This window comes from Eleginops maclovinus, chromosome 17, assembly GCF_036324505.1.
Source record: "Eleginops maclovinus isolate JMC-PN-2008 ecotype Puerto Natales chromosome 17, JC_Emac_rtc_rv5, whole genome shotgun sequence".
In the NCBI taxonomy this organism is placed as follows: Eukaryota; Metazoa; Chordata; class Actinopteri; order Perciformes; family Eleginopidae; genus Eleginops; species Eleginops maclovinus.
In genome coordinates, this window is record NC_086365.1 from 4283053 (window position 1) to 4310939 (window position 27887).

Sequence of the window (27887 nt, forward strand, 5' to 3'; positions counted from 1 at the left end):
TATGAACACCCACCAGTATCCACCTACAGATCTTTGCTCGAGTGTTGCAAACGATGTGATGTTGTCTCTTACAGACTGCAGAAGGAATGAAGACCCAGTCCCAGCCCGTCTCTGGAGAGATACAGGTCTGTGAAGCTCTGTAATGTTTAACTTAATAGGATTATATGTGAGCAAAGAAAGTGATCACTGCTAGCTTTACTGTAAGCATTTTGTAAAACATTGAATACAACAACTGAAAGAAATTGCAAAGTGATTTATTTCCTTTGCTTTACGTTCAGAAAATGACTTATTTACACACAGTTTTGTTCCATTACACATCGAGTTCATTTCAAACCATTGTAACTCAATATGTTTCTATTTGCAGCTTCAAATCCACTACGACAAGCAGCTCGGCAACTTGATCGTTCATGTCCTGCAGGCCAGAAACCTCGTCGCGCGGGACAACAATGGCTACTCCGACCCGTTTGTTAAAGTGTATCTCCTTCCAGGGAGAGGGTGAGTCAAGGTTTAGGAAACCTGCAAGCACACTTTAAATAGTTCAGAACAGGAACATCAGTTTAGGATTATGATACAGAACGAGGAAGATGTTTTACCTTGTGTTAATCCAGAGAAAAATGTGTAAGATGTGACTGTTGACATAGTCTATTTCAGCCACTTTACCTGCTAAAATAAGCCCAGTGATATACAGGCTATAAAGGCTGCCACTTTGTTAAGCTCAAATCTAATTTCCATTCATTTTAAAATCGATTTACAATTGATTTTGGCTTACCATGACATTTTTCAATGTGCAGCACATGACCTTTCTTTGGTATCAGTTCCATAGCACATAAACACTGCACATCATCACATACGTTTTATTATGTAGCCAGGGATGTAATGTGATATGAACTCTTTATGACGGCACTCATCGGCCCGTGACACAAACATTATGTAAAATATATGAGGTGTTCTTGTGTTGACGATGGCTATGTTAATAGGACTCCTACTGTAGGTGTAAGTGCAGTCAAAATCAATAGCTCTCATATTTACTTGCAATACGATCCACACATCCCATAAGTCTAGGGCTCCTGTTCTCTCTGTGATTGCGCTGTAATGTAATTTACTCTCCCACCTTCTATGCTGTTCGAGCTCCCTGGAGAGAGGCTTTTTTCCTGGGATCGTTTCAGATAATAGCAATAATGTTCAGCTGTGGGCTTTGCAGCCGCCACTCTCTCAGGCCTGCATTTTGACATGTGCAAATGCAAACAGCACTGTGGGTTTTAGACAGGGTTAGGGTTACTTTAAAGGGACTGGTAGACTGACACACAAGCTATACATCCGCCCTCTTAAGAGGGGTTATAGAAATACACACTGAATCTCATGTGAGCCAAGCTTGTGTATATGCTATATGTGTGCATACATGGACAAGATCACAGCTTTTAAGTTGCATCACAGATATCCTGGCAAAAAAATGGAGCTGTTGCAATGAAACAGGTGGTTTTATAAAGGGAAACAATGGTTTGGCAATAGTAATACACATTTACAGTGTCTATAAAGTTGGCATTATGGTTCTCCAGGCTGCGTGGGCCCCCTTCAAACACGTTTGCATGTGTGTTTTTACTTATGTATGGATTATCACGCTCAGCTAACCTCAATGCAGTCAGTTAACATATAAGTAATCGTGAAACGGAAACAAATTTCACCCCTTGACAGTGTAAACCACTTTATCCAAGAAAGTGTGTACATTACATCATATTTTAGTTACACTAGACACACTTGGAGAAATGCCACTTTTAACTCTACAGTATTTTTGTGTCTTCGTGCACAATATATCGATGCACAACCATGTGTTTCAGTTCCCAAATTCATTTTCTAAAGAAATTGTAAAATAGGTGTAATTGTTGAATATTTGCTTGATATTATTTGCTTTAGACTTCTGCTTTCCGACGTAGTAATTACCAAAACCAATAATAATCAGATGCAGAGGCAATCAGGTAATATTATTATTGCTACAATATGTTATATATATTATATATTTATTTATATTTGTATATTTATGAAGTCTTAAAGTTACAACCGTAATCCTTTGAGGGCAACCATAATGCCAATGTGGCCCGTGATGAAATTCGGTTTGACACCCCTGCTCTACACGGTAATGTTTGGTAAACTCACAATACATTTTTAGCCAACAAAGTATCTCAACATAAAGTACATCTGTTTTTGTTTAAACATGCTAAAGGACATACGAGGACTTTGCTTTGGTATAGGTGGTACATACAAAGACACAGAAAGAAGAATGCGCACAAAATGGAAATAAGAACAATATTTACACAAAATATACATATGTGACAAACTGAGTACAGTTAAGTATAATAAAAGATAACAAATACTATATAGAATGTGGAGCGCTGAGCAGATTTAAACAGAGGTAGTGGGGAGCAAAAATGTGCATCATGTTCAAAGTGTTGTGTAAGATATGCAATATTTAAAAGACCAAGAGATTGTTGGCATGATGTGCATAACTCTGAATTGTGTTCACGAGACAAAGGTTATTAAATGCAATGCTTTCCACTTTCCACAGTTTCATGAGCAGCAGGTCTCCATTAGGGTTGCCAATGGATGCGTCACGTCACCTGAAAGCCCGCTCGACACAACTCATAACCCCACAGCACAAACTCACCACAGCACACCTCCCCGATCTCGCCCCATTTTCTAAACACACGTTATGAATCACACACTTAGCCTAAATCTGCACTCCCTCCCTACGTACACACGGACACTCTCTGACCCCCCCCACCAACCCTCTGACTATTGTTTCTGTATGTTGTTCTCTATATTTAATGCATGCTGGACCTTCTCAGTCAGGTCATGGTTGTCCAGAACGCCAGGTATGTGACTTGACCACTTTGGTACTTTTGGTTCTGTTTTGAAATTTGGTTGTCAGTTTGGTGAAGGTTACAACTCGTTCAAATTGTTTTCTAACTATTCTGAAGCTTTTGGATACAAATCAGTTCCAACTAACTCCCTTAAATTGTGCATTTCCCCCGGTCCCCTTTTTCTCATGATGTTCCACTCACCTTAAAGCTTAGCATTGCATAATTGAATCCCTTAATATTAACATCTTCCCATTTCTTTAACATAAATATACGTATAATCCAAGCTAACTTCTGCGTGCTCCTGGTCTGTGTTTGTTCCCAACCATTGTAACTTGATATCCAAACATTGACCCCTTTAGTTTGTCCCTGTTTTGTGAATAAAAACCATCAGTAATGTCCTACAACATGCCATGACATCGTCCTGTACCCTTGATGCCCTGCCACATCCAATACACACTCCCATTGTTTTCCTATGCAGTCCTTATTCATCCTATTATTTCCCAATATACTTTAGATTATCCTTGTCTTTCTCAAACTAACTTAACTTAAAGACATACTAATATCCTACAATCTTACATCAAACCCTACACACTGCAAAAAAACATCCATTGAACAAGTCATTCATTTTACTCCAGAGGGTCTTATCAAATGTCTTCCTCAAACAGGTGAATAATTAGTCAGTTAAATCAGATTATGCTTTTGTTTCTTTTTAAGTATGTTTGTAATTGAGTTTTTGGCACTTAACGAGACACATTTCCTCAGAAAAAGTCAGCCTCTCTTTTCATACTGGCATACAATGTCACTTGTTTAAGGACTTCTACATTTTATGAGACTTAATGACTTGATTGACCACCGAATGGACTTTTTTGCAGCGCGTTTCGACATCATACCCATGCACGTAGGCCAATACATTGTTATCGTCTGAACAATGTGCATCACATTCATTCTCTCCCTTCTTCTGTCTACATTGTGCCCGGTGTGATGTCACTATCCTGCAGGGCTCTGGCATGTTTTTGACCGAGTGTTTGTTGTTGTGATGTGTTCCCCCCCAGTGCTGAAAACAAGAGGAGGTCCAAACACGCAGGCAAGAGTCTCAACCCCGAGTGGAACCAGACTGTCATCTATAAAAACATCCACCTGGAGCAAGTGGGTCATCACACACAATTTTCCTTCAGGCATAGCAGCACCAGTCAATGTCACAGAGTAAAACCCCAAATTACTTTGCATTTTTGTACTAAACTCAATGTTTTTTTGAATTGCCACAAAGCCTATGTTGTGCTAGAATCAAAGATCAAATGCTTAACTCCAATTTGTGTTTTTGTAAAAATACAACATCCCTGCACCACTCTTATCTAGTTTACTTTGCATACAGTATCTTACAAGTCAGTGAAGGCACAAAAAGAGAGGCCAACTTTTATATAAAAGTGATAAAATTAAATGTTCTCTGCTGGCATGCTGACCAGCATTGTGGCCTTTGGTTTGAGTAGAGCAGGTGGATATGCCATTGGCATTTAATTATACCATGTTAGATCCCTTTTTAGATTCACTGGACCCATATCAATCACAGTCATTTGTGGAATAGCTACTGAACGTCTGCTCCCATTTCAAGCCCAGATCATATGTTCTTTCTTTTAGGTCTATTTTGCCACTTTTTTATTCTCAGCCAAGAAAGCTAATCAGTGTAAAGATGCTTTAACTTTACGTGTGTGTGTGTGTGTGTGTGTGTGTGTGTGTGTGTGTGTGTGTGTGTGTGTGTGTGTGTGTGTGTGTGTGTGTGTGTGTGTGTGTGTGTGTGTGTGTGTGTGTGTGTGTGTGTGTGTGTGTGTGTATCAGCTGAGGAAGAAGACCCTGGAGGTGAGCGTGTGGGACTACGACAAGTGCTCCTCTAATGATTTCTTAGGAGAGGTAAACCTGTTTTCACACTATTTTCAGTTTGTTTTTGCACCATCCTGTCGGCATATACCCATTAACCTGCCGTGTCTCTTCCCAGGTCCTGATCGACCTGTCCAACACAGCCCAGCTGGACAACGTCCCGCAGTGGCACCCGCTGAAGGAGCAGAGCGAGGGGGATCACCACCGGCGCTCCCACTCAGGACAGAGCCGCCACTCCTCCTCTAAACCCTCCTCCCAGCACTCCTCCCCTAAAACCACTGTCTCCGCAAACGACAATCAGGATTCTCCCAAATCATCGGTCATCAAGAGCCGGAGCCACGGGATCTTCCCAGATCCAGCCAAGGGTAGGGCGCGATGAAATTCCTTCAGCTGCTTGACTTTATCACAATCCCCCCCTAACAGCCGTCTGTACTCCGCTAGTACTGCTACCTCTCTCTTCTTGTACTCTGTTTTTCTTCACACTCTGTGCCCTCTTCCTGTCACTTCTTCTCTCGTCTGTCCTCCCACTATCTCGCTATATACCTTCTGTCCACTTGTTTCTCTCTGGCAGTCTTTTCTTTGTACTTGCACCTTCCTATGCCCATTTTTACACACCCATCATAGCTTTAGCTTCATGCTTTTTTGCTTTCTCATGGTCTGTTTTCTTGGCTGCAATTATGTCACCCAGCTCAGAGGCCTAGCCTTAGCTCCCCTCTATCTTTCCCCAAACACAGAGGGCAGCATGGCCGTGGAAGGTTTTGAATGCTCCCCTAATTTAGAGAAATAACCATCAAATTGAATGAGGCTGCTTGAAGAGCATATACTTTAATATACAGACACCATGCTGGGCTACCTTTCCACAAGCCAGCTACTTATTCACCACAGTTGGTACACAACAAGTTTACCATTCTCTAACTTCTAAAAAAAAGTACCTTTTTTTGGTAATTTGGTGAATCTGGTTGTTTTAGACACGCAGGCGCCAACTATCGAGAAATCTCACAGTAGCCCTGGCACATCGAAGCCTTCCCCGTCCGAGGGCCAGAGCCAAAGCCACGGACACAGGGAACACTCTCGCTCGCACGGCGCTTCACGCTCCAGCAAAAGTGCCGCACGGCACCACCATCAGGACAGCAGCACTGGAAACGGTGGAAGCGCTGCCATAGCAACAGGTGCTGCCCCGCAGCAGTCTCAGCCGCAGCAGCAGCCGCCGCCGCCTCAACGCCTCCAACCAAGTAAACCAAGACGCAAATAAAGCCTACGCAGCATGGCCTTCTCGCACTCATCCACCTTCTGTTGTTTTACTTCCTTCAGTTTCCTTTTTCTGTTTTCGGTTTCCCTCACCCTTAACACAAGTCTAGTCCTCTCCCACGTCCTACTCACAGTGTGTCGATCTCTCACCGCTTCTCTTCTGTGTGTACTCACAAGTGTATGGAGCAAGCACCTCACCTGTACTGTAGCACACTGTCTCTTCCTCAGTTTGACCCTTTTTAATGAACTCAAAGAGGCGTAATGGTTGCTTATCGAGGCCAATCCTACCTACCTAAATAAGTACAAAAAGCTACAGGCGAAATCCTTTTTTTTCCTAATCCGAAAATCAATAGGTTTAATACATTTTTTTGTTTTGTTTTGTGGAGTAATTTAATACTCTTGAACCAGGATGAGCAGAAGTATGACAGTCTTTACAAAATATAATGTGAAAAAGAGAGTAGATTTGCAGGACATGTTTCTAAAGGAAAAAACTAATCTGACCATTTCTGTCAGAGCACAAAGACACCTCAAGACTGATGAAATGATACACTTTGTGGCATCAATTTCAGTTATTGGAGGAGAGTTAACGGGAGATGTTTCCACTTCCGAGAGAGTTTATGTCACCAATAATCAGTTATATATTTTGTATGTATAGATCCAAGCAGTAAAACAGAAAAAAGGTCCTAATCCTCCCCTCCCCAAACTATCATTAACCTCTTTTGGTAGTTTTATTTTTAAGTTATTTCCTTTCTCCTAACACACAACAACCAGCTCCTCCACTGAGATGGCTGTGCATGCAGTCCGCTAACCCCCCTGTTTTGTTTGAACAACGATGGGACTCACACTGCACCTCAGTAGATGCTGCACACCCCGCCTCCTAGTGACATGCAGGAGGGGCGAATGTGCCCCGCACTCTGTGGTTGCATGTGATGTGACAGTCAGGCTGGTTTCCATGGTGAAGATAAACCGCTCTCTGAATCTCCATCTCGCTCCTCCCTCCTTCCATCTTAAACGTCGACCCCATGACCTTTGTTTCCTGGCGTTGACCTCCCTGACACCTGACCTGCGGAAAAACAAACAGGCCAACGAGGCCGCCTCTCACTGAGGCACCAGAGGCACAGCGTAGCGGGCGTGCTCACCATTCAGAGAGAGCAGTCCGATTGGCTGCCTGCCCTGCCAGCGGTTGTCTCGGCCTATGGGAGCAGAGCAGATGGCAGACACCTGACCCTCAGGAAAGCCGTGTCGGAAGAGAGGCCGCAGAGCATTGGAGGTGAGAGTTTCCCCCAGAGTCTTCCCGCAGGGAGAAAGTGAAAGATGGGATGCTACTAACGCACACCAGCAGAAAGAGAGTGTAATAAACAGAGCCAGGAAGTCACACTCACCAGAGATCCATGCAGCGAGACACACTTTCTCCACGGCCAGCAACACAGTTCACTAATACCAGGAAATGAAAGTCAGTGCTTCATTCCTCTGGTATTAGTGAACTCCAGCAGTCGGTGACGACGTGTTGCGTGGCCTGACAGGAAAACGTGTCACCATGGATTCTGTTCTGCACTACATCCACGCATCTCACATCATTCATACTCGATCACACTGCCTGATCAAACATCTTAAACATCCTGCAAATAAACAGGTTTTAAAAACAAAATTAGGAAAGAAAGTACAATCTTAAACATCCTTTAAACTCCTCCAGGGAATATATATATATATATATATATATTCATTTTAAAGCTAAACTAATGCTCAGATCGAGATTATTATTAAAAGTTCATATACAAAACTAACAGTGTCAGCAGGGTGTACGTGCCTCTTGTTTGGTCTATTTGTGCATAAACATATATATGTGATTTTTTGGATTTATTTCTGTGTTTCATGATAAAGCTTTAAATGTGTTACTGTCTTGTCTTTGTCTTGGAGAAAAACACGTTGTTCATGTGCTTCTTGCTAGCCCACATTGTGTGTGTGCTACTCTTTACAATCCAGTCTTCTTTACTGTAAACAAAGCTCCCAGATGATTTGAAGTCTTGAGCTGATAATGATGGGTTTCAGTTGCTGCGGACATTAAGTGATGTTTCATGGCCCTAGTCTTTACAGTCTTGGGTCCAGGAGAGGTGCAATTTGTCTCTCTGTCTCTTTGTGGTGATGGGTGTGCCTGTGTCTCTGCACAGCTCGGTCGAGCTACAGATCCGGAGACGCCCCGATCACAGCCGCCTCACTGGACAGCGGCCTGAGCGGCAGCGCCTACAGCCTATTGGATGAAGAAGGAGAGACAAACGAGGTGGACAGTGCCATCTTCCAGGTGCCCCGACTGTGAGTCAGCTTATTTTTACAGCTTCATTTTTTGGGATACATGCATTGTGTAGTTTGGTAAATTCCAGACCTTTTTTCCCCCTCTCTTTAGTGGAAAGATCCCAAATGGCACGGACGTGATGAAATCCTCACTGGGACTCGGTGACACTGAAGGTTAGATGTTTCCTCTTACACTAATAAATGCACTTTAACATTTTAGGGCTGAATAAGTGATTGTGATATCATTGTATACATTTTTCTCTTTAATTTAACCATTTTATAGTACAGAATTTGCATTCAAATGTTCAGCTTAAGGAAAGTAAATGTAGTGAAATTAACTGATAGAATAACAAGTGATTTGTTGCTCTTCTTTTTTATTTAAAAAGAAATGCAATACAAGTCTCTTATTCAATGTTTACTGATTGTTTTTTTGTTTTTTTGCAAGGATTAAAATGTAAATAGACATCAGTCACATTAGTGTTTTTTAATTAATATATCCTTGCTTTTTTTCTTCCTGCTTTTGAAATATTGGGTCAAGTAAATTATGAATGGCTAGAAAATATTATTATTATCCGCATGGCTTCTTCATCTCTTTATAATCTGCACTTTTTTTTTTTTTGTCAATGGGTCTCTCTCTTCTGGTCATAAACACACTACCCACAATCTACCCTTACACTCTGCTGGGTCTAATGACCCTGCTTTCACAACAGCTCTCATTTCCATTCAGTTTCCAAGGCAACAGAAGCAATCTCCTCATAACTTCTCCCCATCGCTGTTAAACAAATAAATGTGATAGCTTGGAGGCCTTGTTTGAGTTTACTCATCATGAGGGTACTCTTGGTGTCCAGCAGAGGGCAGTCACGCGCTCTAGATGCTTTAATTTAAAGAAGAAGTGAGAGAATAGAGCAGGGATGGAAAATAAGTTAATACATTTACTTAAGTATTGCACTTAAGTACTTTTTTGACAGATTTGTACTTGAGTATTACCATTTAATGCTACTTTATACCTCTACCCCTCTACATTTTAGAGGCAAATATGAAACTTCACTACATTTATTTTAACACTCAGAGTTATTGGTTAAGTATCAGAGTTACAGTAAGTTTTTGAAATGTGGGTAATATATTAGCCATTACAATTCTCAGTAACGCAGTAACAACACATGTTAACCTGAAATGATGTGGTGTTTTGTTTGTTGACTCACAATGCAGAGCTGCAGGCTCACAATGCAGAGCTGCAGACTCGGAGAAAAGCAAAGAAAAAGACAGGAGTGCGCGCAGGCCGAAGCAACAGAATGTAACTTTCTCTGGGTCTGCTGCTTCAAACCCCGAGAAGTTCAGAGACTCGTGGCGGAGTGTTGAAGAAATGCAGCCTCTGTCCTCTGTGGAATCGCTGGCCTTTAGAAAGCTTGTCAGCCAAATCCCCGTTAACACACCAATGACAAGGCGAGCTAACGTTGCCATAGAGACTCGTTCATATACAGCAGGTCACAGGGCCGTGCAGAGGCTCCACTAACATGTTATTAATAACACACAGAGACGTCATGTTACCGGTATCACATATTATTCAGCCCACTTAAACGGAGCATGAGTTTAAAATCTAGCTCTTTTCCTAATGTTCAGCGTGTACTGCCAGATAGATAGATAGCTTTAATTAATGAGCTGCAAAAAAACTACATTTTAGCATTAAAGAAATACTTTTGAGGTTATTTTGGTGAAAGTAACTCAAAGTCACGCAAAAGTAGTGTAACGCATTACAGTTCAGAGACAGTAATGATGTAATGTAACTTATTACGTTAAAAAGACAGTAATAAGTAATATGTGCTGTTTACATTTTGGAAGTAACTTGCCCATCACTGCACATGAAACCCCATGATATGATGGTATAATACAGTACTGTAGTACTAATGTACACAGTATTTATAGTATTTATTTGGTCCACATTGACTGCAATACTAAAATCCTCTTACAAGTTAGTGATAAAACCAGGATTTTATAATAACCATAATATAATACTGTAAAAAGATCCATTCTGCAGTACTTTTGCTTCTGAAACTTGAAGTATATTTAGTTGATAATACTTCTGCACTAAATAGTATTTTTTAAATGGTCCTTTTCGTATAATGAGCACTTTTATTTTTTGAACGTTAAGTACATTTTGATGCTAATACTTTGGAACATTTGCTTGAGTAACATCCTGACATCCAACATTTTACTCGAAATTGAGTATTTTAAGACCATAGTATTTGAAATCTTACTCAATTAAAGGTTCTTTATTCAATGTGTGTTTTCAGGTAAGTCCCAGGTGATGGGGGAGATAAAGATCGCTCTGAAGAAGGAGGTGAAGACGGAGGGTGAGCAGCTGGTCCTCGAGATCCTTCAATGTCGCAACATCACCTACAAATTCAAGTCCCCGGACCACCTGCCTGGTAACATCACACACACACACACACACACACACACACACACACACACACACACACACACACACACACACACACACACACACACACACACACACACACACACACACACATACACATACAGTGTCATTTAACCTAGACATGCAGGACCATGGTTTCTTCATCTTTTATCTTCTGGTTTGCAATCTTTTCAAGACTCCTATCAAGACTCATCACAGCAATCAAAGAAAATGATATGAGATGCATTTCATTTGAATACTTGACAGCTGGGAGGCCCACACTGTATAGAATAAGACTGGCATCTGACATAGCACATTAATCCTTGCCAGTTTCTTTGGATGCAGATCCATTGGTGTTGTAGTCTTGCCAGCATTTCCTTTATCCTCTTTCTGCCCAATTACCACCAAGGATGGAAAATGAACATCATTGCTGTAACTATCTGTAGTTTTAGAAACACCGCAGCACCCTGACTCAAAGCTCTACTGTAATCACTAACCAGCTGAATCTGCAGAATAGACAGTACTTTATATTTATATTTCCTGTGAACCGGACTTGGCGTTGACAACAAAACCCCACTTGTCTTCCCTCAGTGCAGCCGCCCACCTCTCCTCTTGTGATATTTACATCCTAATTCCCAAGCTGCCTGCAACTTGTTTAATATGCATCGGTTAACAGATGGGATATGCAGACAAAGAAATAAAAAGTCCCCTTACAGTAGAGGAAAATGTGGAGCAGTGACTCATAGCATTAATTCTTTATTGTTGGCTGTGTGCAACTGTGAGTATTTCTAAAGCTGGTGCGTAGACTTTGTACTGTATTTGTTAAGTGGTCTTGATTCTCCAATATTAATGCCCAAAACCCATTTTAAACTGTGAGTGACGCAAAATAAAAAGCACAATTTGATGGATGGGATTGAAGATTTACATAGACGACACACAGGGCAAAACGACATTAAATGCTTCATCTAGGCCAAAATCATATTAACACACAGTACTACGATGTGTTTGTGTGTCCACAGATCTTTATGTGAAGCTCTACGTGGTGAATATCGCCACCCAGAAAAGGATCATCAAGAAGAAGACCAGAGTGTGTCGCCACGACCGGGAGCCATCTTTTAACGAGACCTTCCGCTTCTGTATGAACCCGGCCGGACACTCGCTACAGGTAATGCTGCTAATCCAGTCTTATCACAGGCACACACTAACACAGCAGGAAGAATATAATTTGTTTTAAATGACGTATACATGAAAAGCTAAAGAAATGCGTATAATTTCACCCGGGTTATTTGCTTTCTTGCCGGGAGTTAAGTGTTTCTTAGAGGCTTAAGTGCATCACTCTATGGAGGAATAAAGATATGAAATGTTTTCTTGCAAATGAAAGTTTTATTTCTCCATTCGCTTTATTTACAAGTAGTATGCACCTCAACTTATGGACAAAATATCTGACTGTTTTTAGAAATGAATAAAGGTAACTTTTAAGAACTTTTGAAGTTATACACTGTGCTGTAATCCAGGCCTACGATAACGGGAATGGTTTTTTTTCAGTAATGTAATTTAATAAATGTTAACTAAGTTAGTGAAACACATTTTGTTACTAAAACAAATACCAACAAATATAAAGAAATAAAAAATGCATCAATATTGTATAAATTAATGGTAAAGTAAATAGCTAAACTAAAATTGTAACTAAGTCATTGACACAAATGCTATTAAAAAAACAACAATAATGGTGTTGTATGTGTTTTTTGTGTGCTATGACTCTGAACTTTAAAAGTTGAAATCCTTAACACTGTCTTTGACTCGGTTGTCAAGCAAAAAATGCCCCCCTCTCATTCAATAACTGGCCCCCCAGGTAAAATTGGTCTCATCTGCTTTTGCACCTCTGGGCTTCCTTTTAGACCTAGAACCGGGAGACGGTTAGCTTAGCTTAAGTCTGGAAACAGCGAGCGTAAAATGTATATTCATTTAAACACTCACAAATCTCTTGTTACACCTGGTGAATTCCTTCACGTACTCAATCATTTGACATATTGTTTGTTTGTTTTGTTTGTTTTTTCACCACCAGCTGTTCCTGGTGTCCAATGGAGGCAAGTTTATGAAGAAGACCCTGATTGGGGAGGCCTACGTTTGGCTGGACAAAGCGGACCTACGCAAGCGAGTGGTGAGCTGGCACAAGCTGCTCGCCAGCACCGCCCAAATCCACTCATAGACGGAAACTCCAGCTAAAAAAACTGAGCCTGAGGGGCCACAACAAAGTTTCTGTCATATGGGGACGCTTAGGTTCAACATCTGTCACACTGATCCACTCCGGTTGGATGAGTAAAGGGTGGTTTTGATCTCGGGAAGGGAGTCAAAATATCTCTTTCTTCAATATTTCGTTCAGGGCTCTGAGATTTGGAAGACTCTTTTGTTGGTAAGGGCAGCTCTGATGATCATTTCTGTCCTGCAGGAGGTTTTGGGGAAGTAGTGATGCGTTTACAGGAAACTAAACTAAGTTTACAGGACGTACAGTGTACAGTAGTGAAGCCAGGGCTGAGGAGAACACAGGTGCTGAGGTCAGAGGTCAAGCACGGAATCAACCAGGTATTACACACTTTAACTCACTACACACACACACACACATGCACACACAACTATCCACGACAACTTTGCACACTCATTCACGCAGAAGAGACATTTTAATTCTACAGGGAATGGACACACTTCTGATTTATTTATGTAGATGTTTTATCCATGGAAGATTCCTTCATTGCTTTATTATGAGAGTTTTATTGATTTACAAAGCATTTGGGGAATTAAATAGTGAAGACTCCGCTACGGAGACCTCGTATTTATTTTTGTATTAGGATATTAGTGTAGAGTTCTATCATTTGTCTTCTCCTCAATGATTTTAAAAGAAAATCTATCCTGGGAAGGAGGCATAGTATATTTTATAACACACTACCTAGCATTCCAAGAGAAAAAATGAATCTCAGAAAGCATGAATTTATTTCTCCTTGTTCACTTTGCACCCCATCCTTTCTCTCCCTAAGTGTAAACACAGTTCTAAAGATTAATATGGATATATATATCAAATTGGATACTATATATTGTGCGCATGAGTCTATCTATTTGGTATGCATTGCCACATGTTCTGCACAAAAAAGAATCACCTCTAAGGTTCACTTTGTACATAGTGAAGTGTCATAGCTGGAGATGAATTATAACTTATATAGATAGATATATAGATATCTTTATCAGACACAATCGAGTCTTGATGATTGTGACATAGAGCTTTTATTTACCCATGATGCCCCTTAGAATGTGAGATGTTTACCATATGAGATTTAAGTACGTTTTCTTTGTGAGATTCAGACACATTATGATTCTTAAATCAGTCCTGCTTTCATCCAGAGGAGCAGTCCACTCAACAAAGCACGCTTTTGTGGTATTTTGCACTTTTTTCTGCTTAGAATGTAAAACCGATGTCATCGTCCTGCTAAAAATTAGAGATTATTTTCCTTACAAGGGCGGGAAGTAGAGAGGTAAAGTAAAGCGATGAAAATATCTAGAGATATTGTAGCGAACAAAAGACAAAGGTGCCGGGAAACCATCCACGAAAAAGCACTATTACCATTCTAAGATACGTCAACGCTATTGTTGTAGCATGTTGATGTTTTGTCCCAGTTTTTGTCATATACGTGTTGTCTTGATATTGCCACTCACACAAATTGTCAATGTTGTGTCTTTAAAGGTCTGTCCATTATGTCTTAAAAAAGGTCATGCCATGTGCTATTTAGGGGGTAAAGAGGCAGGACAGCTGCTTCATTTAGCATTTTCAGTCCAAACTAGCAGTAAAAGTTAATATCTGAGTCATAACTATGCACAACTACTGAATACAGGTGGTAACTGCATCATGACTCAGCAGATATTTGAAAAAGAGGAAGCATTTATATTGATTTTGCACTGCTGTGTTGTCATGCACTCCATGAAACGCTTATTGCTTTAATATGATTTCTACATGTTATTTCTATACAAATCTTTTATTTATTGACTGTGAGACTATTTTATATGTTGTATTATATTTGTTTACAGTTCATATCAGGTGTACATAAAAGAACAGTTTGGAAGTTTTTTTTTACACACTGTAGTGCTTGTTTACAAGGTTCAGAGGGCCTGAAACTCAGAGAACCAACTTTCTTGTCCTTGTGCATGAACACACATACGGAAATTAACATACAAACATCCTGAATTTAGTTGTGAATCAACATAAGAAAAGATAACATACAAATAATTCACTTTCAAGTACTCCCCCTTTGAATATTTTTAAGCACCTCGCGAACATTGAATAACTGAAATGTTTTAAGGTCATTGTGTGGTTTTCTTATTTTCAAAACCCGTGTATTTGTGTAAAGCATCTTCAAACCAGTCCATGCATGTCATAGGCCAAATTGCATTTCTCTTCTTTTAAGTGTTGTCTGTCTAAAAATATCAACTTTTAAAATCTCTCTAAAAAGATGAACACACTCACACACAAACACACACACATGCTATCTCTCTATTTCCAACCTTGTAAATACAAAGCTTTTTTATACGGGGGTTTGGGGAGCAATAGGTCTTTTAGCAGACTAAAAAAAGGTGTGTAATCATAGAAGTAAAAGGAAGTTGTTTTTTCTCTCGATCGATGTACAGCGGATAGACTGAGAAACAACGTGATGTCTGTCTATAGGGACAGATTTACCCGACCCTTAACACCAAACACTAAAGGTTTACCAGAGTCTAACTACACAGAAGTCTATCTTACCAACTCGAGCAGTTGCAGGAGAATTTAAATGTGCTCACACTGGATGTTGCATGTTTCGTTGGTGGTTCATACTATTTTTGTGTCCAGATATTATTAAAGAAAAAAAAAGAATGAGGTAGCGAAAGATATAGAACAAAACTGTCATAGAGGAGGAAATTATGAAGAAAAACCTATTAAGATTATCGATGATGTATGCTGACTGTACAAAGATTATGCTTGTAAAACCTGTCTGGTTTTTCACTTGTAAGTAAACAGAAAAAAAATCTACTGTCATGGTTTTGTGATTGTATACAGGAGGTATTGATAAATTATGCAAATTGTGCTGTAAAAATGGCTGTTGCCCCATGTCTAAATATTAAATATCAGTACAAAGGAAATGATGTTGTGAATTGTATTATTGACACAAGTTTCCTCTGGGTTGTATCTACTTTTCAAAGCTGGTTAAACGCAAAATCATGATGTAACACAATGTAACCACAAGATGGCGCCAACGGCTTTCAATTTGACTCAATGTGTCCTTATAAGGACCTACACAGCTGCTGTAATCATCACAGGTGTTTCCACTTACTGGTTGATTACGCCTCTTCTCAATTCTGTAAGAGTATGTGCTTGTGTGTTTGATTGACAGCTCCCCTCTCCTATGGCACCTCTACATCCAACTTCAAGGTAAAGGCGGTATAATTAGCGAATGCTGTGTGTGAAGGGTCTTTATCAAATGATGTATACATATGTCTATGATTTATTCACAAAGGAAGACAAAATGTGAACAAAGATGAAAGAAAGAATTTGACCAATGGACGCATTTCTAAAAGATCAAACACGGTTGTATTTCCTGCTGCTGACACTGTTTAAGAGGTAAAGCCCAGGTGTTACTAATAAACTTAAGTCCTATGAGGCCTGAGTGTGGTTAAATAGATAGCATCAACAGTACAAGTACGCTGTTACTGAAGCTAAATGGAATGCAGCCTAAATTGATTTTGGTGCTTTTATTTATTTTTTGCTAAGAAATGTATGACTTTATTAAATTGCTCCTGGTGGCCGATGGTGTGTGAATGTGTGTGAATGTCCTGATGAACAGGTGGCCTCTGCCTCTGTTTTTATTGCTTGTGAGTGGCTGAATGGGGACTTGTGTTGTTGTAAAGCACTTTGAGGTGTCACAACGACAGGAAAATGGTTTTATAGTTGCTGTTCATTTACATCTAGGCCTTTTGACAGGCTTCACTTCATTATCTCTCATCATTTCATCAGGGAGAGGCAATTCAGCAGCTCTGACCACATGTTGCACTGGCAAAACTAGCAGTGTCGTTTCTGTAACCTGGCTTTTGCTCTTTGTTTTCATCACTAAAACCACTGCTGTTGCATCGTTCTATTCTACATGATTCCACTTTGGTATTTATGTAAAAAATGCACATTTAATTTGTTTTCTTGGATACAATTAATGGGTGGTCTCCACTTTTCCTTGTGCTCTTCCATCCTAGGCTAGAACAACAGAGACACTATCATTCATTGCTTGTTGTGAAGATTTGAGAGCATATGCTTTCACTCACTCAGTACAAATAAAAGATGTCCTCTTTGTTTCTCTAGTAAGTCAAACAGTATAAACTCAAACAGAGTATATCCTCCTTCTTGTGAGTACTTTAAAAGTTGTTTCTTAAACCCAGGTTTCATTGTTCTTCTACCTTGGCAGTGTTAGGGTTAGGTTTATTATTATCAATTTTAAATACTTAAATAATCCTGTATTGATCAATATGTGTATTTAAAAGCTTTTCTTTTTTCCTTTGGAGATCAGTATTAACAGCCAGATGCTTTTTTTTACATAACTAACTTCCGCCTAGATGGTGTGTGTGTGTGTGTGTGTGTGTGTGTGTGTGTGTGTGTGTGTGTGTGTGTGTGTGTGTGTGTGTGTGTGTGTGTGTGTGTGTGTGTGTGTGTGTGTGTGTGTGTGTGTGTGTGTGTGTGTGTGTGTGTGTGTGTGTGTGTGTGTGTGTGTGTGTGTGTGTGTGTGTGTGTGTGTGTGTGTGTGTGTGTGTTCTCCGCACCTGCTGGGCGGAGACTCTGCAGCTGCAACTACAAACCACCTGCTTGTGCTTACTGAGTCTGTCACAAAATACAAATGAGTTGGATAATTTATCTAAAAACACATAACACCTGAACGTCTACACCAGAGGTGTCAAAACCTTTCACTGATGGGCCACATACAAAGGCCGGGGCCACTAACTAGAGGTGAAGTATATTGCCTCATAAGTTAGCAAAATCAATCAAATATGGGTTAATACTTGAATATGCTTTAAGAAACAAACAGCCTACATCACAGCTTTTCATGGGCTTTCATTTATTTCGTTGGCAGCTCATCCCTTAAAACAGAAGCTTTGGATTGCTTATAATAAGCAACATAGGAAGGGTCTATTTCAAGCTTATGTAAATAAATTATTGGGCTTTTTTTTAACTAACCTTTGTTAGAAAATGTTTTCAGCTTTAATTGAAAGAATTGATTTTAAATACTGTGTAATATATGTGTAAGAAATACAATACAAGACAAGCACAAGTTTCATGTGTGGGCCATATGCCATTATACTTTAAGAATTTGCTGCGGGCCAATCAAAATGGATCACAGGCCGCATTTGGCCCCCGGGCCGTAGTTTGGACACCCCTGGTCTACACATATCCAAAACATTTTCTGTCTTCTATAGTCTTACTGTAATACATCAACCTAGGACTTGTAACTTGTTCTCATCTTGGACCCTACATGCGTGATTCACTCTGCCTGCTCTTAAATGGTGTTCAGACTACTCTGTTGTGTGAGATCATATGATGACTCGGTGCTCTTCATCGCGGGTGATGATCTGGTGTAATTATAATCTGTGCGCAGACACCTGTTGCAGACACCATAAACGGCTGTGATAGCCGTGTGAGGCTCGGTAAGCAGCAGTCTCCACTGTATATGTAAATATAGAAGACATTTTAAATATAGAGCAGCATTGAGTTCATGTCGCAAGCGTTATTCAGATATTTACCAAGTTAATCTGTGTATACATTTAAGAAGATCGAATTATTAAGTTTGACATATATCTGGAAAACCCCTCACCCTTTTAATGAAATAGTTTGATATTTGAGTTCTTCTTAAGAGTCAGAAATAAATATTGATACCACTCTGATATGAAGCTGTAGTTTGTTGACTTGGCTCAGTATAAATATGAAAAACTGATGGTCAATATTGAAAATGTATTGCCAGATGCTATTTGCACCCGGGTGACTATAGTGAACAATGCTATTGCAACTGGACGGTGTAAAGCCATATTTGATTTTAACTGTTGCTTTTTAATCTAATTTACTTCTTATCCATTTTTTAAAAAAGAATTGTGATAATACATCTAACTTTGGGAGAAGAGTGTAAATTCAAGGGCAATATTTGTTTGATTTCTCACGTGCTACTTTCTGAAAATGTCCACAATTTGATCAAAGGATAGCAGGCTCTCTGCCAGATCCCGCACCATTCTCTACATTGTACACCCTTTCTGTCTCCCACTCGTTTTATGTTCCCTGTGTAGTCATATTCAGCCTCTCCATTCCTCTTCTCATTACCTCCCCCTCCTGTTCTCTCACTCTCTCTCTCGCATGGGTCCCTCAGATCCTTCACTTCTGAAGATGTGTTTGTTCCCCTCTTTGCCTTCAAAGACGTGGCCTGCGTCAGACAGGGGCCTGGAAATGTCCTGTGCCTGTGATACACCGAGTGAGCAGGGAGGCTGATCAGAACGACAGTGATTCGGCAAGGCCACATGGGGTGACGTTTCAGGATGCATATCCAAGGTCAGACAGGGTTCACTCACCCATCAAACATGGCTTGTTCTTCAAAGAGGCAACATTCAATCGAAAGGTCATTTTCATGTGTTCTGTAAGGCTTTGTGGAAAGGATTACAAAGGATAATAAATGGAACCAAACAGATCAAGTAAAAATGGATGCGGCTGACATTTGGGGATTTGAGTACAACTAGCCTATTGGATGAATAGACATGATATTTGATATGGACAAACATAAATGATTATTTATTTATTTTCAGTTTTGGGGTCTCCAGACTACTCATCTAGCACTACGATCAAAGCAAAATATTCCTTGTTATAATTAAAAACCAAATAGTTGCAGTACGACTCCCATCAGCCCAAGATAATTGTGTTCACAGCTAACTAGCAACATGCTAACTTGCTAAGCATAGATTGTGAGCTTGTTTAATCTTATGTCTACTCAAAATAAGAATTGTCATTGTAAGCATTACCATTTAGTTAGATAGTATATTTGTGTAGTTGTAAGGGATGTACAAAAAGAACATTAATCTCAATAGAAAATAATGCTTTGTACCAGATTATAGCAGTTTGCTAATTTCCATCTGCAGTCCCTGGGCAGGTCAACACACAATAGAGCACATACAATTCAATAACAACATTAACATACATGATATCACAACATATTTCATACACATGTGCTAAAACTAGTACAATTCCAATAACATTTAAATTTCTATCTTTAAAATTATATGATGACAGGAAAATGAAATGACCATTTCGTTTAAAACATGTGTCCAAATAAGCTTCAATCTTAAACAGTGGCTAGCATGTATCCGTGATATATTATGTGGAGTTGAAAAGTCTGGCAAATAAATTCTCTGCACTACACTCAAGAGCACATTGGTTTTCACATTGATTTCTCCGTTCTAGTTATTGGCTACACTATAACAAACCATTTGACATGCCAAGAGAGATCTGAAGAGTATAAGCCATCTGGATTTTGATTTAATGACTAGAGCCCTTTTTCCTGCTGGGCTATATTTGAAACGATGATGATGATACGCAGACAAAGATGTGCTGTCACTTCCCAGTGACTAATGGTAGTGCGTTAATATTAGATTAAGCCATAGTCTGGAAACACATGTGTGCAGGGCAGCCTGGTAAATGTCAAAAGATAAAGATGTCGATCCTTAACTTTGGGCCGATTGGATACCTTTTAATGCAGAAACTGGGTGTATGTACTGTATATGTGTACATGTGTATGTATGTGTATGTATAGAATTTTATTTATTTGTATGCATATTTATTTATTTATTTTATTTTGTTTGATCCTGCAACTGGATGACTAACGGGAGGGCTACTTTCTGTATAAGCTATGCTTTCTGCCCTCCCACTTCTACTCATTTTGTTTTATCGGATTCATAAATTGTCTGTATTAATATTGTAATAGTATAATAAATACAAAAAAAAACATTTAGGAGGACCAAACCTTTATATCTACCTTTTCCATTTTCACAATATACTGCCTACATGTGGTTTCTTTCTCTGTCGACAATTGAAGTCTTGATCAAGTGACAGCACTGATAGGAGTATGTAAGCTTAAAGTAAATTTTGGAGGAAGGAAACAAGATTGTATAAGTAAAAAGAATTGAACAGGACAGCTGAGACCCTTCATGTCCAATCGCCTTGGATCCCCCCTCAGGCCTACTTCCTGTCACTGGATTCCTGTTTCACCCTGAGCCCCTCCTCGGCTGGGTCATAACTTCTCCTCCTGACAGAATAGCTTTGGCTAATAGTAATGTGATCAGTCAGTGCACAGAGGGGACTGAAGCTGCCCCTGTCCTGAGTGAGACATCATATCACACACATTCGACATTGCTTCTCTTTCTCTGAGTCAACAAGGCGAAACCATGCTGTCTTTCACTTTTTTTGTAGACCTGCAATAGCACTTTCTTATTTGGTGATGCTCATACAAAAACCAAATATTTTTAACAACATAAATGTAGAAATATTTTAACTTTGCTCAGTCACGAAAAAATAGTTAATAATTTTGGAAAATGTGAAGTTAGATGGCAAGATTGATTTAAAAAAAAGAAGCTAACAGATCATCTATCCCAGCAAGAGACAGGACATTCAATTTTAAACTTGAAAATGATTTGTTGCCAGGGTAACGCACAATTAATTAAAGAATTGTGCTTGGCATCCCCTGGGGGAGGGACGGATCCAAGTTTTTTTGCTTGAAATGCTCCCGCTTAGTGAAGGCTCAGCCGTATCCATTTGTTATGTTTGTTTGTTGAGTATATGACAGTGACGGTTTCCCTTTTTGGACAGAAGGCCGATTTGACCGATGCTTCATCATATTGTATCATGTCATGTTGACTGCTCACGAATGCTTACAACCGGGAGTTATTCAGATGTCAGCATCAAGAAAGTAACCATGAAATGATCACAAATGTAGGAGATGGAAAACACTGTCTGTTGTACTTGACTGTTAAGTGTAATTTGATGTGAAAAATGACCATGGGTGCATTTCAAATGACATTAGAATAAAATGCAACAGCTTTTTGCCCCGCAAATGTGTTTTAATGAGCTGCCACATTTTTAAAATGTAACCTTATTACGAGGCACCAATTCCTCATCTGTGCTCTCATATTAGAAAAGAGAGTTTAGCGAAGCTGGTTAAAGCATACTATTAATGGGTGAGGTTAATACTCAAAGGGATAGCTTTATAGCTTCCTAAATGGCAACCGATACTAAAAACTGCAAACTGGTGCAAATGGAAGTCATAAAAATGTATTTTCATTTCAAAGAGCTCATCTTTATTCTCCCAGCATCTATCAGAGAATGGTTTCTGTTGCTTTCTTTCTATTCATATTGTTAGTATTATACTCAGTATTTATCTCCTGCTCTGCCCTCTCCGTGCCGCTCCCATTGTGAACACACACACACACGGAGTGATGTGCGCTCACTGGTTGGGAAAACAACAGCCTTGTAGCTCGGTCGTGAGGAGTCTGCGTGGAGACAGCCAAGCGGTTGCTAGGCGACGGCAGCCGGGCAATTCCCCGGACAGGTGGGTGGGGTCGGGAGCTGGTGATAGAGGCCACACCTGCCGCTTGCCAGGCACACACACACATTCCGCATTCACTCAGAAGCACAACCTTTATACAAACCCCTCTGTCGCTTCCCATTACACACACACTTGCACTCTTGATTTGACCTCTTTTGCTGCACTTTTGTGGAAAACATGACCTGAAAAAAACATTACCTCGGTGGTCCACCAGGTCAAATAAAAAGCAGTGAACGTGAACATATCAGAGTACAACACAACCTTTACAAACAGTTGAACTTAAAATGCCCTGTGAGTTTCCTTTTTTTCTTTGGTGAGGTTGAGTTTTACCGCTGAAGTAGTTTTGGTGTTTCTATTCAAACTTAGTTAGTATGGTGACAAAATTGGAAAACATCACACACATCATTTGCAAACCTTTATAATAAACATTGACAAATATTCCTGGTTATGTTCATGCTGGCTAACTGACATTGCTCACTTTGACACTTGATGCTTTTCATGCTATAACTCTTCTTAATGGTCCAATGTCTTGGCCAGAATGTATGTCTTATACTTACTATCCTTACTGTACAGTTTGTTTTTGTACTCCACCAACTGCTGAAGAAAATATCTGGGTTATGGTTGTTCGCAAGGTATGGCTAACTATGTCTGTGTAGTGTTTGGTGTTGGGCACCATACAAATTATTTGGAGGGTTTATTAGATCATCTTTGCTTATGATAGTCTTGAAATTGAAGCGAAATAGTAAAGTTGCTGTAAAGCTAAAACCATTGGATTGTCCCTACTATCGATCCCTGTTACACAACACACAGTCAATTGATTTATTGTTGTTGAATAATCACTAGATAGAACGCTAATGTGTTCCAGTAATCTTAAACTCGCATGTTTAACATGTTCCTGTTTGGAACGGGTCCATCAGAAGGACTTAAGTACTGAGCAATACACCCCCCAGTGTGAGGTCAATGGAAGAACGGTTGTTGTGAAGATTACTAGTAAATGTCATCCAATAGCTCTCTCCAACCAACCAAAGCGACGGAGAATGAGATATACCCAGCATGCGGTTTGGCAGTGTAACAGTTTATAGGGTTCCCCTCATGATACACAGTCTGTGCATAACCCACTGATAAAATATGTCCTAAGATGTCAAGAGCTAGCACTTGACATTGTATTTCCTGAGGTCCTCCGCAATACACCCGCTAAGCGTCGATTGGATAGCGGTTGTCAAGGAAATTGAAGGACAAACACAGACTGACTCTTTCCTTTGAGTGAGACGGGGTGTATTTAGTCAAACTGAATTTGCATCTTTTGAGCAGCTTTTGTAAAACAAACTAATCCCTGTGAAAATCCCATTTAATCCTATTTTAAAGAGTGTTGCATTTGCTCGCCTGGTTCAAAAACAGAAGCAGCATGAGGGATTGGTGTTGGATAATGTGGCAACACATGGTGCCTTTTGCTTTCTTTCCAGATAAATGTCTGGAGAATTCACAGTATTTTAGAAAACAGGCTTGGGGCATTGTTTGTATTCATGAACTTGTATTTCCATACAATAAAGTTTGTAGTCCAAAACATTTCAAAAACCATCTCTTTATATCAGGCTGACATTTTCTCTTAGCCTGGCGTGCCTCTTCACTGTAAACATTTCTCTCCCTAACCTCTGAGCCTTGCCTGGCGAAAGGTCCCACAGGAGCAGCTTTTATCTGTTGTAGTGAAACCTGAGTGGTGGTACATGGTCAGCTATTTGAACAGTAAATCTATTTGTGTGATCATATAATAGCAGGTGAGCAACACTTAGCCTCGTTTGTCTGCTTTGGCCGCCCTTGGCAAACACGGTTAACTCATATGCATGCTCACATCTAGACAAAAAAATAAGCTCACAGATAATAACTTTGGGGGTCCATGATAGGTGACGAGCTCTGACGAAATTAGTCAAGGGGCTTTGGAGAGAAAAACTCATTAGAAAGTAAAGTCTATTCTTCTGGTATTTACCTTGCTGATTGTCCCAGCACAAGAAAATGTCATTTCTTATTAAATTTGCCACAGCCCTTGGAGGGAGCTGAATTTATTATCACATTTCTGCATAAGCGGATTCCTGTGCTGTTGCAAATTAGAGAGGACCTTGTGATGTTTTGCTGAATCTGACAGAGACATCAGTCTGGTTGAGGGATTAAAAAAAACGTGTTGTCCTCATCTGCACTCAAATGGCACCTGGATGTAGTGTGTCCTTGTTTCAAGGATGCAGAGGAGGGAAAACAAAGCCCTTCAAATGTCAGTGTTGGCAGTTTTAATTTGGAGAATGGAGCTTATTCTAGGAGGAAAATGAATTATTATTATTACATATTAAATTATAGGTATTAAGTAAATGTAGTGGAGTGAAAGCACACGATTTACCAAAAGTAGAGGTAGAACAAGTAGAACATAGCAACACATTAGAATACTCAAGTAAAGCACAAGTAACTGAAGAAAAAAAGTACTTAACTACAGTACTTGAGTACATGTACTTAGTTACTTTACACCACTGATATATGGAATAAAAATGCATTAAAAAAATAAATAAATCAAAGCAGGTGTCTGCCCTGTGATGAGGATCAGCTGGAGGTAGATAAAGGGAGAGCTGCTCATTGATCTGAATGACAGGTGTGGCAGCAGAAAGGAAGGTGGCTGCATGGTGTGTGTGTGTGCCAAGTGTCCAGTGCTTGATAAGGCGAGATAGCCATGTGTGTTATGGCTGCTTGTGGCTGGTAGAAAGCAAGCCCGGAAACCCATGTGTGAGTCAGAAACAAACACAAAAAACACACACTGTAAAAAATGTCATTAAGAGTAAGCCACACTTCAAAAACACAATGTCTTCTGTTGTCATGTGTCTTTATTATTGAGAAGTGAAATCTGACAGAGGTGGGAGAAATACTCAGATCTTACCAGTACCACTGTAGGAATACTCTGTTACAGTAAAAGTCCTGCATTCAAAATGTTGCTCAAGTAAAGGTACACAAGTATTGACAACACAATGTACTTAAAGTAGCAAAAATAAAAGGGAACATTCTGCAGATTGGTCCATTTCAATATATTATATCTGATATGTTTCATAATTATTGATCATTAAAGTGTTCTCAGAGCTGGTAAAGGTGCAGCTAGTTTTAATGGCTTTGTATACTGCAGGGTAGCTGCTGAATTTACTCCAGGTGAACTAAAGTCAGATTTAAGGGTTGATTATATTTCACATCCTTAATCCAAATCTGTAAATTAACTAAAGGGATTAAATAAATGTAGAAGTACATGATTTACCTCTGAATTGTAGTGGAGTAAGTAGCAATACATTTAAATACTCGAGTAAAGTACCTCAACATTGTCCTCAAGTACAGTGCTAGAATAAATGTACTCAGTCACTTTACACCACTGCTGACAAGTATATATTATACGTTTTTTCTCCTTTTATCCCACTGATATATTTGTTTAAATCAGTTGGATTAAAGAACGACACAAGATGACATACTTCTCAAACGCCTTTTAGAAAAGGACAAACCAAAAACGTGATTCAAATGCATCAAATACAGTCTGATCTCACCCACTTCAACACACTTTCCCACGTGTTTTAACACTGATCCCCTGATTGCTAAAGGACGATGCTGATGTTTTTTGCAGTGTGCGGAAAGGCATTGCTCTGCCGGCCCAGCTGAACATCTAAATGCGCCCTCCCCTTTCCTCCTTTTATTTTTTGACACAAGCCGTAGATATGCTCTAATAGCCTATCGCAGTTACTTAACAGTCACATACACACAGACAAGGCTGAACCAAAAAAAAAGAAAAAAAAAAGAAGCCCACTCCTCCACTCCACCGGTGGGAGACACACAAACACACACACACACACACGCACACACCAGATGAGATTTGTTTCCAAACGCGCACCGATGGCGGTGTGAAGCGTTTGGCTGAGAAGTACGCAAGGCGCTGTGGATTAGTGAAACCTTTTTTTGTTTGCATCTTCTTCCTGTCTGGATCCTGGTCGAGAGGGAAATAAACAAAGCTATGGATTACTCAGTCTGCTTACTTTTACTCCTGTCAACCATTTCGTCTGTGTCGACCGGACAATTCCCCACAGCGCAGATGTGAGTAGAACAGCCTGTTGGCTTTTTGGAAAAGTCTCGAATAATATGCAATGTGTTCGAAAATACAGCATGGCCTTTTAAAGAGTTATTCTTTTCCCAGTGAAGACTGTTGTTTTGCCACATTTCTGCTAGAATAAAATAAGAGATGTCTTTAATTATTCCAACATAATCTTCGAAGCGCCTCAGCAGAATCTGAAAGTGCTTCCTACTTGCCATCTGATGATAATCGCACATTACTTCAAATACAACTTCACCCTATGAAACATGATATTGAAAGCTACTGTCCGTTTGTTGCCAGCTAGCAGCAGTGGGACATGTGGCTCTCTGTCAAATGAATCATCCCACAGAGGTAGACTGAGGTCTGAGGGGTTCCCAAACTTTTCCCACACAGGCAGATTTAGGCACAGTCTGGTTTGTTGATGGATAAACCGGATTTAGTTTACAATTCAGGACAGTTGATTGAGTTTGTCATTGGTTTCAAGCAAAAATGCATCAACATTCATCAATTCCAGCTTCTAAAGTTTGAATCTTTGGTGTCTTTTTTTAATGGTAAATTGAATCATTTGGGATTTTGATCTGTTGTCCGAACAATAAAAGCAATAAAAAGAGGTGTAATTGATTTTTCAAGAAAACAAATTGGAAGTATAATCAAAAAGCAATATTTGCACACCATCTGGAAAATGTGGGGCCAGAATCACTCATTTGAGATTCAAAATAAAGGCTCAAAATATGATCTGGAAATTGTCTTTATGCCCTGCCAGATGGGTTATAAATTTGGGATAAAGTATCACTCCATCTAAATCTGACTCTCTATATTTGTAGTGCAACATTAACAGATCTAACAGCTGATATATCCAAGATTAAACAAACTTGTAAGTGTGTGAGTCTGGTTGAGCTACCATGCTGCCCCTCACACTTAATCAACAGGTTTGAGATATTCCTGATGGTTATGGAAGCCGGACTACAGCATTCGGTTTTGAATGCAGCCAATACGGTCCACCAGCGAGGTGGTGAGCCATGATGGCACTCAGTCTAATGGGCAAGTACAATTATGTCAGACTAGCTGAGCAGCCAGCCCACTCCCTATATTTCATGGGCACTAAGTGGATTGATCTGTGGGTTGTGTACATGATATTCACACAGAGCTGCAGACCCACTTTCTCTGACACAGTTGAGTGGAATTGGCAATCTGGATAAAAAATGATATTAAAATTCACAACAAGATTGGCAGGGGCTCTTCGTTTCAATTAGCAAACTTGATTTAGAAGAAAATGTCGATGCCAGAATCTAACTCGAAGGAACTCAGAGTCTGTATTTTGCCAATTGGTATACATTTGTTACTGTGGAGGTAAGGTTTATTGCAGAAAAATAACTCTACCACTCCCACTCTGTCCCTATTCTTACTCTCGGTGAACTCTTGCGGTGATGGTGATTTCGAGTGACAAGCTTCACATCGACTCCTCAAGGTTAAAG

General features: G+C 39.8%; 2 protein-coding genes across 3 annotated transcripts in view; both read left to right on the forward strand.

The window, feature by feature from the left end:
- Positions 1–15843, forward strand: part of pcloa (piccolo presynaptic cytomatrix protein a) — a 55984-nt gene extending 40141 nt beyond the window's left edge. The window contains 12 exon segments of the mRNA XM_063906027.1: positions 75–125; positions 365–495; positions 2841–2867; positions 3908–4001; positions 4689–4760; positions 4846–5092; positions 7057–7245; positions 8144–8285; positions 8377–8438; positions 10556–10690; positions 11703–11848; positions 12749–15843. Of these exon segments, the coding sequence (XP_063762097.1) occupies positions 75–125; positions 365–495; positions 2841–2867; positions 3908–4001; positions 4689–4760; positions 4846–5092; positions 7057–7245; positions 8144–8285; positions 8377–8438; positions 10556–10690; positions 11703–11848; positions 12749–12892 (1440 nt within the window). The 3' untranslated portion in view covers positions 12893–15843.
- Positions 15844–16109: 266 nt separating this feature from the next.
- Positions 16110–27887, forward strand: part of cacna2d1a (calcium channel, voltage-dependent, alpha 2/delta subunit 1a) — a 98950-nt gene continuing 87172 nt past the window's right edge. Inside the window, exon 1 of one of the 2 annotated variants that reach the window (XM_063905529.1) lies at positions 16110–16132. Coding sequence is in view for 1 of the 2 variants with exons in the window: in XM_063905528.1 (XP_063761598.1) it covers positions 26335–26414 (80 nt within the window). In the remaining variant the exon portion in view is untranslated. Of the gene's footprint in view, positions 16133–26089; positions 26415–27887 lie in introns of those variants that run through there. The other variant, XM_063905528.1, reaches the window with a different exon arrangement.